The following is a 17385-nucleotide window of genomic DNA, read 5'->3' as shown; positions in this document are numbered from 1 at the left end:
TTTTCATATAAAACTTTTCTACCTCTTAATTTTACTTCATTTTGTAAAGCTTTGCTTCTCTTTTAAACTTGACATCTTACAGCTCCTTAGAAGGAGGATTTTCTTAATGAACATTGAGCCTGGTTTCTTGCTATACTAAAACAGGAGTGGGTAAACTTTTTTTTTTCCTTGTGATCTCTGCTATCCCCATGACAGGAGTCTCATAGTACATCTACAGATACAAATTGATGTGAAAAATCTTAACATGCTCTGCAAATTGTGAATGATGTTAAAGAGAAAATGTGGGGCTGTAACTAACCAAAAAGTTAAATAGTTTTACATATGAATGTGAATTCAATTAAATACTTTCAGCCCTCAAAAATACATGCCTTCATATAAAATTGGCTCTTAAAAATTACGTAAAAATGAAAAAAAAAAATCATAACATGGGGAAGACACTCGGTAGCAACTATGAAATGTGACCTTCCATAGCAATCAGCAGCCAACTGATCTAAGAATTTTTACATTTTTTCATGATGACAAGAACAGACTTTTCGTACTGTTCTTTACTTTACTGGCATAGTGTAAGTATGCGTAACAGGCACCACAATGGTGAGGACTCGTGGGCTATGCTTCAGAAATTCTTCTGCATGTATCTGGAGCTTATAAGGACAAACAAGTCCACTTTTAGAGGACATACATTAATAAAACGCCTTCAAAACTATATAGTGAGTGCCACTGAAATACATAAAGCAGGTTCATGCATAATGTGGTGGTGGGTTTGTTTTTGTTATTGTTTTGTTTTTAGTTCATTTATGAGTTTCAAACAACAATGATAATGAACAGGTAAATAAGAGATTAGACGAGAATGGTACTATTTTAGTTGGATATCAGCACATGTTACCAATGTAGCCAAGAAATTTAATTACACAGATCCAACCTATTATGACACACATATTTTTTTCTTTCCCTTTTTTATATATTTTTTTTTCCTGAGATAGATCACATTTTATATAGTGAGATTTGAAGGTCAGTTGAACACATCACTAATAAGAGACTGCCAATCCCTCTATGGCATTTGGTAAGATGGATTTTATATGAAGCACTAGGTTCTACCTTGGGAGCTACTGCTGCTCCCAGATGTGGCCTTAAAACAGCTTTGTTAATAATTCTTCCGAAGTAGGTTGTGCTACATCCTGAGAAATTCTTATCGTTATTCTGCTGAATGTACATAAATGAGTAATTTAGTTAGTAACTTACTCCATTTGCAAATTAGCAAAATATGTTTGATTTCATTACTTTCAGTTTTTCTTTCTTCCTGAAATGCTGGCACAAAGCATTTAGAATGGGATATTCATCAACACCATCATATTAATGCTACCTTAACCATGCAAACAGAATAGATAAATCCTTATCATGAAGTATGTCTCCTTCAACAATGAGCACCTTTCAAGTGAGGCAAGATTTGAAGGGAGAGAAAGTGTTTTTATTAGACCAAATGATACAGTTACATATTGAAAAATAAACAATCAAAAATACAAAGAGACAGACAGACTGACAGACAAGCTTTTGTGCATACAACCCTGAATCTATTATCTTCTGAAGCAGCATTTCCTAATGCGAGTCAAACACTATTGCTTTGTTTGTAGACTGCAAACAAAATGACTCCAGCCCTGAGATAATTAACTGGCCTCTCTATCACCACTAAATTCAAGTGGTTTGCATACACAGAGCTGAGCAGTCATTCTTCGGGCTGTCTGAGCTGTACATTTTTTTCCCAGACGGTAGTTCAAGAATACAATGAAGCTGACCTACTGGTTTGCTGTAGCTAGGGGTGCACTCTCACTTCTTACCTTCTGTGCAAGGTAGTTCATACTATACTAAAAAAAAATACTAAGGATAGGAATTGTTTTTCCTACTCGTGTGCATGCAAACATTACAGCATTAGTAAGTCCTACTTAAGGGATCAAGGCTGCTCATATATAAGGAAGAGTCGTGGAACAGCTTTATCTGGGAGTTGACTGAGAAAAAAAACAGTCATTTTGTACTGATGCTGAACAGCTTCAGCCTGGGATCTCAAAAAGAAATTATCAGACACTGCAAATATAGAAAGTCTCAATCTATTCTGCATTCCTGCTGAAGAAATATACTATTTCCCTCACATTTTCACACCATATTCATCACATATCTATTCTCACACTGATAGTTCTTTCTACACCAGTAAAGCTACTGCATCCCTGTTCCTCGTGCTCTCTTCTTTTCTGAGAAATTTTGAGAAAATTTTTTGAGAATTTTTTTGAGAAATTCAAGTAAAAAGTTCAGTCCTCATTGCACCAAGCAACATTTTCTGTCTTTATGTGATTTCATTGCTATCCCCAATGCCCTACTTAGGTAACAAAGTCTTCACAGAAAACAGCTATTTTTAGCTCTTTTCTTGAAAGGCAACTGACACACTGTGGCACCGCTTCACAACTGCTCCTTAACATTGCGCTAATGCAAACTAATAACAAAAGTAATGTATATGAAGCTCCAGCAACCAGCGCTAAAGAATACTTTCCCACAGGGCTGGATATGTATCATGTGTAGTTGTAACAGCGCAGTGTATATTATCTCAATATGTAAATGCAATTATTTACATTCTGCAATAACTGATTTTTATTTTCTAAAGCCTCATTTTATGGCAAATATTAACACTTGTTTGGGCTTAAATACATAAAGTTCATAATTATGTAACATAAATACTGATGTGATATATGTTCAATGTACGAGCTAACTAAATGACAATAAACAGCAGCTCTGTAACTTTAGGAAGGATTAAAAGTTTATATTCATGCTAAGCACCTTTTTTTTCACCAAACTTATGAGAGAACTTGTCTTTCCAGAACCAATGTCCAATCTTCAATGGAAAAATCTATCAGGACTGTAACTAAATTAATTACTTTTAATTATTTTAACACACCACGCTAATTAAAATGATTTAACTGCAAATATTTTGTCACAATAAAGACTATGTCAGTCTCAAGTAATGCAACAATTCTGATAATACTTGAGAGCTCACAGATAGGTACATTGTACAGCAAACCAGATGCTATTCTTATATTGGATGACCTAGATTGCATCCCCCCCATGCAACAGATCCAGAACAATTACACTGCAGCTTAGGCTGTTATCAAATCTTTGAAGGAACATCTGGTCCAACAAATGTTTTCTCTACTCTATAAGAAAGGAACAAGTCACGGTCACTCACAAAACAGCACAATGCAATGCCTCAGCAACAAAGAATGACCACTAACTTCATATAGTGGTGAAATTGACAGAAAAAATATGTTGGTTCTTATACATACGCAATTTCCCTATTATCGGAATACTTTGTGGTGGAAGACAGCAGATCTCAATGGAATAGAGTAACACCAAATAGTCCGGCAACACTTAATATATAACAGCTGAACGGTTTGTTGTTTTTTTCTTTGCTTGATTTTTTTTATTATTTATTTATTTATATATATATATTTTTAAGTTGAATGCCCTTTTTGTAATCAATCCTGGATGATTTTTTTTTTTATGTAAAGGATTTATTCTAATTTATTATATGTGCATACATGTGCGCTTATTGGAAGTGCTGCACTGTCTACCATGAATTACTATAAAATTGCTTAGTCCTGATAGCCCTCAGCTCATCGTTCCCGGATGGAAAGCATGTTGTGTTTTTTTTTTTCTTTTAATAACCAATTCAATAAACTGTTGAAAAATGCTTTGTATAATATAGTACTGCCATAGATCTGATGTTTGTCTGTCATTACGTATTGCATTCAATCAATTTACAAATGTTGCTGTGTTCCTGTTGTGCTAGTTCTCCTTATGGCATCCTGAACAGAAATCCAAAGATCAATATCTTGTCTGCTGGAAAAGAAAAAAAAAAAAAAAAAAAAAAAAGTAGGACATAACAAATGAATAATTTTATTTACAAAAAAAAACTTCTAGTTCCCAAATGGATTCTACTAATGTTCAAATTCATTTTTCATGTTTAACACCAGATGAAAGCAAGCATCCTGCACAATACAGTGAGAAAGTGATAAAAAACACAGTTCATATTTATTGAAGATGTGAGCAAAACCATGTAAAGCCATGCCATATGGCTAGGAAAACATCAATAAAATGGTAGTATGGCTACAAAGTATTTGTAGCCATATTAAAGAGCAAAAAGTCCACATCAAGGAGCAGATGGATTTTCTTAAAAACACACTACAGTTCTGCTGTGAACTATGGAAGCAGCAAGACTACGAATGAAATGATTTGAGAAGACAAGCAGAAACATAGCTACTAGAGCTGATTCACTTCTTGCCTTGTGCATTCTGAGCGAAGGAAGGGCTGCATCCAGTGAGTATCAACACCCCTTGCAGTATTGCAGCTAGTGAATAGCTACCTTCTCTAATACAATTAGTAGTTTTTCAAGACAGCAACAGACTACTTTCACAATCTCTCTTCACAGAGCAGCAAGTTACCAGCACTTAGAGGAAACAGGGACTCCACTTTTCATGAAACATGGTATTTGTACCTGTGTAAGCTTGCTGGGAAACGTACAGTGTGTGGCTCACCTCCTCCCTGCTCCCAAACTAACTTCTAAGATTTTCACTGCACACAGTACTCCCATCTAGACTCTTGTCTCTATAAGAATCCACAGGGATTGCTGAAACAGCATCACAACATTTCTGTACAAAACGGGGGAAAAAGCACCCCCTAAAACAATATGTCACTAATCAAGACCTCTTGAGCCCCCTGGGTGGGGAGTGGAAGGCAAACACTAATTCTGTACACTGGCCGTGCATAGCTCTCCATCTCGGTTTGGTTACGCCAAAAGAAGTGAATGAGTTTGTTAGTAGCGTCAACCAAATGAGCACGTTTTTGCTTGGACAGCAGAGATTCCAGTTCAATGTCACATACCACCTGCTCCATACTAAGGTACCAGCTATTTCTTATTCCACAATTTGCAATAACCACTACATCTTCCCTCAAGGGGTTCCAATTGCAAAAAAGTTCATCACCCATTAGACAGAAGTCTAATGCTGAGTCAGATAAGGCATTCTCTCCAGGAACAGGACAGCTTTTCCCTTGCCAGGAATACTATGTTCTTGCTATTCCTACTCTTGGTTACTACAAGCACAGTTTGACTTTCAAGTGTCAAGCTGAATTCACAGGACCAACAGATAGAAATAAACAAAACTTTTAATGTGTTAACTGAGTAAACATGCTTTAGGATTGCTCAAATCACAAAACAGCGATTTCCATGAGACTGTTTTTACTGAAATTTCTCAGAGCACAACTGTATTTTAAAACTATTACAACAAATTCACAACTCCAATCCTATGTTCTGTTTCAAGATGGAATTTCAACCTTACAAGTTAATTAAAGCCACCACCTGGAGTGAGCTGGCTTTCAAACTGATTTCCTTTGTCTCTCTAATTCACATGCATTAATATTTTATTTTCTACAGGAAAAAAAAAAAAGAAAAAAAGAAAAAAAAAAAAAGGAATGTCATAAGTGTGCCAAAGACAAGGCAGATAAAATTATTGCAATAAAACAAAGAAAATACACTTGTTACTGCCAGGTCTTGAGACAAATGCTGCATTATACAGACATTTTAAAAGCTTACAACTGCAAATTGCTCTATTTTACATACTGTGTTCCAGCCTTTGCATTAAGATCTTTTCTAATTTTTTTTTCTTAGTGTAATGAGAGAGGGAAAGTGTTGGAGTTTTATTATCTGAACATTTATTCAACAGAGAAACAAAGACTATATTATATATTACAACACATGAGCTATTAAAACAATGTGACACTATAAAATATGCTGCAATACTCATTACATGGATAACAAAGCTAAACCTGAGCAAATAAATGTATCTGCCAAACAGTCAGCAATAACTATGCAACTAGAGTTTATAATCTTTAATTATTTAAGAAGGAAAGAAACTTGTAATAATTAAGTTTTATAGGATCCTTAAACTGTCACTTCTAGATGCTAACAAAACTTTAAAACAACTCTTTCATCTGAAATACCTCTTCATTGTTTAATAACAGATGCCATTGTTCACTTAACTAACCAACAGAATTGAACTCTTGTTTTAGAACTATGTACATACAATGTAACTATTGTATATAACTATATATATATAATAGCAATATAATAATAAAATATAACTATTGCATACAACTATAACAATAGAACTATTGTTTTAAAAACTTCCACATATAGTACAGAAAACATTTTATTTACTCTCTTTTACTCTAATTTACTTATTTACCTCCACAATGCATAAACCTACATACTGGTCAAGAATTTACAAGCTCCTCAACTCACAATGACTAATGGGATAGTGTCTTTAGATATCTTTGAACATATTTTGCCATTTTTTGCCTAAAAGCATGACGGCTCTGTAAGCCATGTCAATTTACATCAGATAGCTTAGAAACTTTTACTGGAGAAAAATAATTAGTTTAATTTATTGAAACATATTGATGGTAACATGTTTAGTTTCTATAAAGTCTGTGCATATTTGTCATACATTTATAACCAAACGATCTGATTTCTGGAATGAATAGAAACATTCAAAACAGGTACACCAAGAAGTTCTACATTGAACAGTTATAATATACAGAAGTAATGAGAAGAGAGGGACATTCAAAATTTCAGAGGAATAAAATACTTTTATAGATATAAAATTATATTAAAAGCTACTAAATTTAAAAGTATATATTAAATTATGAGAAACAAAAGAAAAGTACAGAAAAGCTTTCAATGAACTCCAGACTTTTTTTCCCCCCAACATGCATTCAGCCATTTCTTAACAGTTCTTACTAAAATTTTACCATAAACCTCTGTGGAAATGATCAGTCTTGAATATTTCTGAAAAGTTCAACCTCCAGCCACTGAAATCAGCACAAGTTACGTAGCACCAGAGTTCTAACTATGAAATAATACACAACATTATAAAATAAACTGAATAGATGCATTTAGCATCTTGCACAATCAAGTTCCCTTAAAACTTCTAAAAACTAAGTTTTGCTTACAACATGGGGATTCATTTTTCCTCAGAAAGTGTGTTTGCTATACAGATGGCTTATTTAATCCATTCCTACCTAAATTAATCAAAGCAATCTGTTCCCCCCCAAAAAATAATAGTCTTCATAGAGCATTCTGCTGCCATTTGACAAATTGTGTACATTTAGCTACAAGAAGTTGCAAATCCTCCATAAAGAAGTTACCACATCTAAAAATAAGTGACGTTATTAAAAGGGAAGCAGTATGTGTTATTTAGCATAATATGAAATTTAAACAGTATCCTCTCAGATACACTTTAAAATGCTTTTAGTAGCACCTGTTGTTTATACATCTTCTGTGGTGAAAAGGTCAATAGAAATTCACCTGTAAGGTCACAGTTGCTAAGCAACCCTTTTCGGCAGTTCTGCAACACCAATCAAGCGTATTACGTTCCACCGCCTGGTTTCAGAATAAATCCGCGCAACATCCTACCTGGCCTTCAGAGCATGCCAACCTTCCTCAGCTTCTCCACAGAACACAGGCACCCATGGCCAAGGCACTGCTCAAAAGGATACGGCCTGGGACCACCGGCTTGCGGTTCACAAGAGCAAAGGAGAGCTCAGTCTTCAGGAAGACCACGGACGGCTTGATGATGTGCTGCCCGAATCTCAGCATGATAAATGTTAATCTCTGGGTTCTGAAAGAGACAACAGTTAAGATAATTATGAGACTGACTTTGTTTTTCTGAGCAATAGGAATAAGTTGGCCAAGTTGTCTGGGTTGCTTCTGAAAGAAAGTGCCTCCTGGGCTTACCAAGGTATCACCAACCTTTCCAAAAATATCACTGATGTGAAGGGGTGACTTCTTTCCAAAGCGTGATTTTTACATTGATTTCTAAAACCAATCATCTTGGTTGGGCTACAAAATTTGGGACAGAGAGTTAATTTCTTCCTCCCGTTTTCATTCGTTGTGTATTATATACATTTTGAGTCATACGTGCTTAGAAAAGCACAAATAATATTTCACATGCCCTTTGTGAATTAATGCACATAGAGGCTTCCAAAATAAAGAAACTACATTTTCTAAATCAACCTGTCCACTAAATACCTCAACTGAAGAAATACCAGTTAACTAAGAAAAACAAATTAGTTGGTCATTTTCTGTCCATGCTTTCCAATTTGAGCAACTGATGTGAAGATCAATAGCTGTATGCAATGTTTTCTCTTAATCATAGAACCAAAGATTCCCACTTTCATTCACTAAAATTTTCTTGTCTTTTGGAGACAATGAAAATCCTGCTTAAATAACTAAGGCACAATCCTAACAGTATCTATTTTAGGTCTTTAAGCCCTAAATTATTTAACATATTTAATTCAATCAGAAATATCCAAGATGCTGCAGATTAAAATATGAAGTTATGAAAAATTTCATGTGACACAGTATTTCAGACACATCAAAAGCATTACAATAGTATTACCTTACTTGAACCACGTGACTCATCAGAAAATTCAGTTTTATAAGTTACTTTGATGGAGGAAAAGACACTATTAGAGTCTAATGGGGTCTTTTGATGCAGTTTTTTTCTTGCAAGCCTACGGTGTTTAGTAATACTCAAACGCCTGGATATCTACATTTCAAGTCCTTGGCATGGATTCCATTTTCACATGGTTCTTAATCTAAACATTTTTTTGTAACTTAGCATCCCACTCCGTCTATCTGTTCAAGCAAACACTTCCACTACTCCTTCTTGGTCACTCTCATCCCCTGTGCCGTGGGGTCCCTCCAACGGGATGCCATCCTCCTTGAACTGATTGATCCTGCTTGGGCTTCCAACAGGCAGCAGCTCTTCAAGAACTGCTCCCACACGGCTCCGTACCATGGAGTCCATCCATCAGGAGCAAACTGCTCCAACCCGGGTCTCCCATGGGCAGCAGCTCCTGCCAGGTCACCTGCTCCTGTGTGGGTTCCTCTCCACAGGCTACAGGTCTGGCTGGGTGCCTGCTCTGGCACTGGCCCTCCACAGGCCACAGCCTCCATCAGTGCAGGTCCACCTGCTCCACTGTGGTCTCCTCCATGGCTGCAGCATGGAATCCTTTATATATAAATATTATATATTTATATATAATTTTATATATATATATATATATACACACACATATACATATATATATTTATTTATATATATATATTTATATGTTTATATATATTATATATTTATATATATATATAAATATATATTTTTAAATATATATATATTTATATATATATATATATAAGTATATATATTTTTAATCATATATTCTTCTTTATTTTTGGAGAGATACTCAAAAAAGATTTTGTCAGCTGAGCTGACAACCTGCATAAATACACTCAACATATTTGCCAAAATAAACATACACAGCACTATTTGGGATAGAGTTTGGATCACCACTGCTCTTTTTCTAATCTTAATGAATATTTTAAATTCTTTAAAAGCAATAAAAAATTCATTTTCTGAAAATTCGAAATGGATCCACGCACAGTAACCGCAGCCTGGGAAATTTAGATCAACCGTGCCACATGGTCTTAATATACCTACTGCATGCATCCAGGAAGAGTGAGTGCAATAAAAACACTGGCCTCACACCTCCCTAAGCAAGAGTCTGAAAAATCAGGTTACAGCACAATTGGTCTGACCCAGAATCTAGAACTGAAATAATCATTAGAACATTTTGAAATTTCATGCATAAAATTAATGTATCAAATGCTTTCATATTTGCTTACTATATAATAATATGCCTGAATAGTGTATTTCTTTCTCTCAATTCAGACTAAATAACTAACGCATGTGTTTCAAATGTGCGATGGTTGTATTGGTTGCACTATGAAACACTGCAGACCCCAGTATTCTCCTCTCTAAGTATGAAAGGGGATTATTTTTTATTTTTTTTTTTCTTAAACAATTATCTATTAGATATTACTTAAGCTGTTTTCTGTCCTAGTGATCCTTTGTGTTTTTTCTGTAAAGTGTTATCATCTATGCTTAGCACCAATACAAATGCTAAAAAATACATTAGGAAAATGAGTAATGGTTGTAACTGAAAAACTCATGGCTATGTAGCAGCACACTGCAGCAAGGCTGGAATATTCCAGAGTGCAGTGAGGCAGGAAACTGCTACCAGCAGAGCAGGTTCTCAGTCATCCGAATTCTATCTGCTTATTGCTTGAATGACCTGTAAACAAGCAGAAATTGATACAGTACAGGTGTATGCATGCAGGCCATGAGATGCAAATGGTGTGTGCACAGGGCTTCCCAGCTGATAGCAATCACCTCACTAAGTCTGTTCCCCTGGGGATCTCCATTTTTCACATAATGAGAAGGTCATTGCCAGCTAAAACCATAATCTAAATATAATTTGTGAAAGATGTTTCTTCTTTAATGATAGTAGTCTTTTTAATCCCAGTAATAAGGAGGGCAATTAGGTAGTAATGTTAAAAAATGAAAGAAATCCATTTCTAATAAAAGAAAATTTCATCTCAGTTTAACACAGTTTCTATTCTGACTATTCAGATAAAAAGTGTATTTACTCTTCTTCATATTGCGCGTATATATTACATGGCCTTTTTCATCTCCCTCATTTTCCTAATTAAATTTCCTTCAAGCTGTGTTCCTGTAGTTGTAGGTGGGAGTATAGTGTTAAAGGCTAATATAACAAGTGGACTAATTTTACAGTCACAACAGATCTCAAATCTGTATAACCTCTACTAGAGGGGAAGAAACAAACAAACAAAAAAAACAAACAAACAAACAAAACAAACCCTCACATTGGCACTCTACATTATACCCTTAAAAGTAAGAGTGCTAAAATTAATAAAAATGTTGAGATCATAGAATCATAGAATATCCTGAGTTGGAAGGGACCCTTAAGGATCATCAAGCCCAACTCTTGACACCGCACAGGTCTACCCAAAAGTTCAGACCATGTGCCTTAGTTCACAGTCCAATCTCTTCTTAAATTCAGACAGGCTCGGTGCAGTGACCACTTCCCTGGGGAGCCTGTTCCAGTGTGCAACCACCCTCTCTGTGAAGAACCCCCTCCTGACGTCCAGCCTAAATTTCCCCTGCCTCAGCTTAACCCCGTTCCCGCGGGTCCTGTCACTGGTGTTAATGGAGAAAACGTCTCCTGCCTCTCGACACCCCCTTACGAGGAAGTTGTAGACTGGAGATATACTGACATATTTTTAAATATTACCAGTTTTGTAAAATTTCAAGAACAGTCATATTTACCCAGCCACTAGAAATGCTACTCATACATTTAATGTAATTTTGAGAAGAAATCTAAACTTAGGTGTCAATTCTCCCAATGTACTTGGTTTGGGGTGCTGAGGGTTTAGTTTTGTGCTTTATATTTTTAGATCATAGAATGGTTTCAGTTAGAAGGGAGCTTTAAAGATCACCTACTTCAAACAACCTGCCATGATACAGTCCACTAGATCAGTTTTCTTGAGGTCCAATCCAACCTAGCCTTGAATAGTGGATGCTGTAAAAATGTTGGCTTCAAATACACAAAATAAGTGTATACTTGTCATGTGTCATCACCACAGACCAATAGTCTAGAATACCTTTGGAAATGACTTTCCCTGTAGTGCCCATAAGGAGAGATTGCACTAATTCTTCCTGCCTTTACAGACCTCCCACCTGGATGTTTACTTGAGGCAGTGCTGGTACTCCATAACACCCTTTTATTTTATCGTACATTTAATTGTCCTTAGCTAGGAGGTGTTGAGGTCACCACCTGCTGGGAACAAAGCTCAGGACTTGTACTGGACAGTTGCATTAGTAGTGTTCTAGAGAAACTACAAATTTGCTTGTGAGGACAGAACATAAGATAATGCAAAACGGGCTGCTCACTTAAAATGTGTATATTGAAAAAAGCCAATTATAATACAATTATCTCTCTGTTCTAATGATTAGGAATATTTCAGAAACAAGGAGAGAAGTATTTTTAATTTAAAGTTTTCCATATTACTGTATTAAGGTTACCTGTTCGTTAATTTTGACAATCCTTATTCCGCTACTCAGTTTCTATGTTAAAACACAGCAAAATGGCATAAGTAGTTGTTGTTTGTTTGTTTTACAAAAAAACATTTTTTTGTTTTTGTTTTACTTTTTTTTTTTTTTTAATCTACAAGATAAGACAACTTGTGTAACACAGAGTGGTTAAATGATGCATATCATCTACAGTTAATGATGCTTGTGGCTAACTTCAGATTTTCCTATGGCATTTCCTAAACTGCCCTTTATCCCCCACAATTATATACTTAATGTATATTTGGATGTTTTCCCTCTAAAAGGTGTTATTGTGCAGAGAGAGATATTTCTACTTAGACATCTGAACTCATCATATTCAATGAATGTCGTACTATGAAGAACTGCCCTGCATGCTGTCTCCTCTCTTGTCGTGCTTTACCATTTTTTAAATTATTCCCTCCCATTGCTGCTACTTTGTGAAGATGAAATCCACACAGTTCAGACTATTACTTATTTAACCCAAGCACATAGCAATGAATTTTCTTGTTCCTAATAGTGAGGATTTGCCACTTTGATCAAAGAGAACTTAAAAACACTAACAAAAATATTATAAAATTACTAATTTTTTCTACTATCCCTTTCTTCCTACAGGGGCTATGTCTCAGCATCCTCCACTCTTGCCCTTGTACAAGATTTAACTAGATATTTTGAATTCTTACAATTTCAGAAAAAGGCCTCTAATTAAAATAAAACAACGAAAAAAGACCGTCTCTGACAGACAAAATATAGCATCCCATTGCTATTTCTGTTCTGAAAAAGCCAGAAATTATTATAAAACTAGGAAAGGTGCTCAAGCATCTGACAGCCAAAGCTTAGTTTCTCTCAATGGGGTTGGTATTTAATGCTCTACATGGCACTGAAGGGAGAAGATTGTGCAGATTGTTTTCCATTTTCACCGCCCACAGAAGCTACTGAACAGAAAGCCCATTAAATGTGATGCATGCAACCAGTCTTGGTATTGTTGACAGGGAGTGATTTCTTACATCATACACAGATTATGATAGACTTGAATCCAGTACAAGTGGCTTCACCTGCTTAATCTAGCAGCAAATAAAACATCAAAATTATTACTATTTAAACATCGTATTGTTTTCTTAGCATAGTCAAACAAGCTAAATTATCTGATCCCTTTCACCCACACTGCAGCAGTACTGTTTCCCAGCCCCCCAAGGGCTGTGTTTTTCCATTCTGCTCTCACACTGTTATCCTCACAGTCTTGCACCTGCAAGCTCCAGTACTGCTGCTACAGCAGATTTGCCTAGGGAGTGACCATGACAAGAACGGCCCCTTTCTCCTCTTCTCCAACTGCTTGTCTGTAGCTCTTGGTTTACACCAGGAGACCCAAGAACATGTCTACACAAAGTTTACTGACCAAGTAGCACCCTGCCCTGAGTACAGCACAATCCAGGTAACACTAATAGCATCATGAACAGCAACCTGATGGAGGCCTCGTGAATGGATCCTGATGAAAATTACCTAGTTTCTAATCATACTGATCTGACTGGGATAGGGTTAACTTTCTTCATAGTAGCTTGCATGGCACTGCATTTTGAATTTGTGACTAAAACAATACCGATGACAGATGTTTTAGCTATAACTGAACAAGGCTTTCTCTTTTTCTCCCATTCTTCCTACTCATAGTGAGTAGCCTGGGTGTGGGCAAGAAACTGGGAGTGGACACAGCCAGGACATACAAGCTTAACTGGCCAGGGAGACATTCCATACCATGTAACATCATGCTCAGCAGAGAAAGATGGAACAATTTTTCAAATTTGTTCCTCTTCAGGCATTAAACTGCTTGTCTATAGCTCACACTTCCCTCCCAGTTATCTGGTCTGTCATTCCTATGACATTTACAGTCTTCATTAAATAAATAAATAAATAGGAAATTCAAACTTCCAGACACATACATCGTTGTTGACTGAGAAGGATACAGACACCTAAAAGGAAGCGAACAGCTCTGTAGCAACATTGTACAGCAATCACAACATTGACAAGGTAATCAACAAACACAGAATCAAGCTAGACAGCAAGAGCAATATACCACCTATAATATGCATAGAGGGCATAAATATTTTTAAATTATGTAGAATTATTTGTCAAATTCATTTCTACAACAAGTATTTTGGAATACAAATTAGGCCAACTTGTTTGTTCCTTATAATTCAGGTAACGAGTGCAAAGTTATACACAATAAATGAAAAGATTTGTGGAGTCAGAAGAACTGTATAATCCATTAAACAAAGAAAAATGAGGTCTGAGAACAGTCATGAAAAAGCTAAGCACGCTTTACATACTTCAACTGTCTATTTGTATATTGTGTTTATTAGAAGATGACTCATACAGCATCTAACCATCCTGAGAAATAATTCTGGCAGTGGAAGCTCAATGTCTGTCTGTGTGATCAGATAACAGCTTGATTTTTCCTTACATTAGGACTTGTTTCTAAATATCACATTAAAACATCCTTGCTATTTTGACACCCTAGAAATACATGAAACTTTGCTTTTTCCAAACAAACATTTATTATGACTAACATGAAATAAAATTCCTGTCTTGCATTATACCGGAGCGGGTTTATGTCCATTTTATGCCAAAACACACAGCCATGAACTTAACACACAGCGATGTTCCAAGCGATAATCCTTTAAACAGAATCCCAGTGCAAGACTGTTGATCTAGATCTTCACAAACTTCTTCACCAGACATTTCTATTTTTATCAGGGAAAAAATATTAATACTGATCATGCCGTTTTCTAAAGCAGAAAGTTGAAAGGCAGAAAAGGAAAAATTCAAGGGAATGCTACACACTGTGCAACAACTGACGGAAATTATACTGTGAAAATCCCTTCTTCCAGGGTGGCTACCTAGGGCTACCTTACATGCTAGAGGAACAATGGAAGATTGGGACATTGCTTGAGATACGTAAGTGTAAGGAACTCTACCCTAGGGAAGGTAGAGATGGGGGAAGAAGGTTGCTACTGAGACTAGCACCCTGCACTCTGAAAAACAGGAGTTTAAACTCATCTCTTCTGAGGCTACAAACTACGAGCTAATGCGGTGGAACAGCTAGGAATATTTTTTTGCTTTACCCTTCAGTAGAAAAAGATGGCTTTAAAAATGCAGAGAGAAGAAAAGCTGTCATGTTTTAGCATTCTTATTTATTACTTATATAGCACTATATAAAGTCACTTTATAGGCTTTAGTAACACATACCAAGACTAAGTCTTCCCCTGAAGTGTCTTACTGTTTCCTTCGAGTGAATGTGATTTAGACATCTATAGTATTGGATAGAAGAGATGCAGTAAATAGAGTTGCAGAAGACAAGCTGCTTGCAGTTAAGTGAAAAGATTCAAGGAGTAAGAGTCCATGGGGAGGAGAGAGAAATGGCTCTTACCAAAATTCTATGATGGTATTAAACAATTAGAAAGAGAGAATCAGATCAAGTCTGTGCCATGGCAAAAGGATGGGCCACACAACTCAGGGCCAGCACAAGAAATTGCATAAATACAAAAATCATGACAAAAATAAGTGTGCAATGAGCAATAGATGTTACATGGTATTATTTTTTTTTTTTCTTTTTTCTTTTTTAAACTTAAAACATCGTGCTACATGATCTCATGTGGCTCCAGGGATGGGCAAATATAAGATAGGTCAACATGATCACTGAGAGCATTAAAAAAATGTTAGAGAGGTTTTCCCAGCAGTGTGATTTTTTTTAGAGCATTCCCATATGTGGTATTAGAGCTTTAACTATACTGCATTTTTGAACATTCATCAGAACCAGCAAGAGGCGGGAGTGATGCACTGTCACGATGTACATTATGGCACTAAGAAACCAGTATTGTCACTTAAAAAAAAAAAAAAAAAAAAAAAAACTATTGGATTCAGTACATACCTTAAAGATTGCTCTACTGTATTTTATTCTTTTGTCCTGATTGTATTTTGTACTTTAAGCTTTTTGATACTTACCACCAGAGAAACTGAAAGATCCCAAAAGTTTCACTCTCTTCAGGCGAAACTACTTGAACTAAAGGACTGCAGAGTCAAAGTAAATCCAGACTTACTAAAAAGAAAATTATCAACAGAAAGAATGAAACAGCCAGGACTTCCGGATATTCAAAAAAAAGAAAAAGTCCACACACACAGCAGCTCCTGACCACACTTTTTGCCCATGTGAAGTAAAAATAATACTTGAATAATAAAACTATGGAATGATTCAAATTAAATCACATTTAATTTCATTCTGAATGCAACATATTAATATTACAGCATGGTTTTCCCTCTGTAATACTATGGATTTGCTATACTTGGAGCAATTCCTTCAATATCCAAGTTTCTCCACAAGCGTTTCATCTGAGTTAATAAATGTAACACAAATATTTAAAGGACTGCACTTGTTGGCGAACTATTGTAAAGAATGGGGGTTATGAGTAAAGAAATCAGTCTGAAAAAGGCTGTACACTGCTCTAGGTTTTACTTTCCCTCTCTGTACATTCCCCCTGATTTTCAACAATTCACATTCTGTATATACATAGTAACTATAGGTAATATACACATAAGTAACGAACTATAGGTTATAGTATGGTGTCCTGATACAGCATCTGTGAAACTACGGCTCTTAAATTGGAACAACAGAGAATGGAGAAATAGGATAGGATAGATGCACAACACCTTCTTGCAGCAGTAAGCTTTATCTAGAGTAAAATGATGAACACTGCACTACCTGCTGAAATAGGAATCACTGCTGCATACATCTCCCAAGACACTTTCTATTTCAATATTTTCACCTGAAATTACTTTATGAGCCTTTTTCCACAGTAGATGTGAGATCTTAGTAAGTTAACCACTAAAAGGTATCATTCAGTTTTCTAGCTTCAGTAGGTGACTCTGAGAAGTCAGAAAGTATAACCAGGATGCAGCAACTCCAGCATTTCCTCTTTAGTTAATTTTCTCAAGCAAGAGAAGTCAAAGACAGTCTTGTCCATATCTTTTAAGTCAAATTTCAAAAGTATGCACGTAGGAAGGTATTTCTGCCTAACACTGTGCAGCATAAATACTGCAGGTAAGTCAAGATCAGAGAGGAATGTATTACGGTAAATAGCCTTGACCTGCATTTTCAAAATGCTGGCCTGCACCTTTGGTAAGGTTGAAGAACTCTTAAACTGTTTCTTTAAACATAGGAAAAGTTTTAATTATGCATGATTTCTACAATTGTATGATAATAATGGTCTTATGACATAAGTATGTCATAGCATTTACTAATTATAACTGTAACTGTATGTGCACATCATTC

At 35.8% G+C, this 17385-nt stretch overlaps 1 protein-coding gene across 3 annotated transcripts in view; it reads right to left on the bottom strand.

The window, feature by feature from the left end:
• FHIT (fragile histidine triad diadenosine triphosphatase) overlaps positions 1–17385 on the bottom strand; it is a 561360-nt gene that overhangs the window by 394852 nt on the left and 149123 nt on the right. For all 3 annotated transcript variants that reach the window (XM_082768094.1, XM_082768093.1, XM_082768095.1), the window contains one exon: positions 7594–7715. In XM_082768094.1, the coding sequence (XP_082624220.1) occupies positions 7594–7693 (100 nt within the window). In that variant the 5' untranslated portion in view covers positions 7694–7715. The remainder of the gene's footprint in view (positions 1–7593; positions 7716–17385) is intronic.

This window comes from Aythya marila, assembly GCF_965140915.1.
Source record: "Aythya marila genome assembly, chromosome: 10".
Classification (NCBI taxonomy): domain Eukaryota; kingdom Metazoa; phylum Chordata; class Aves; order Anseriformes; family Anatidae; genus Aythya; species Aythya marila.
Note: the sequence above shows the minus strand (reverse complement) of the source record. Positions and strands in the feature narration are given on the sequence as shown.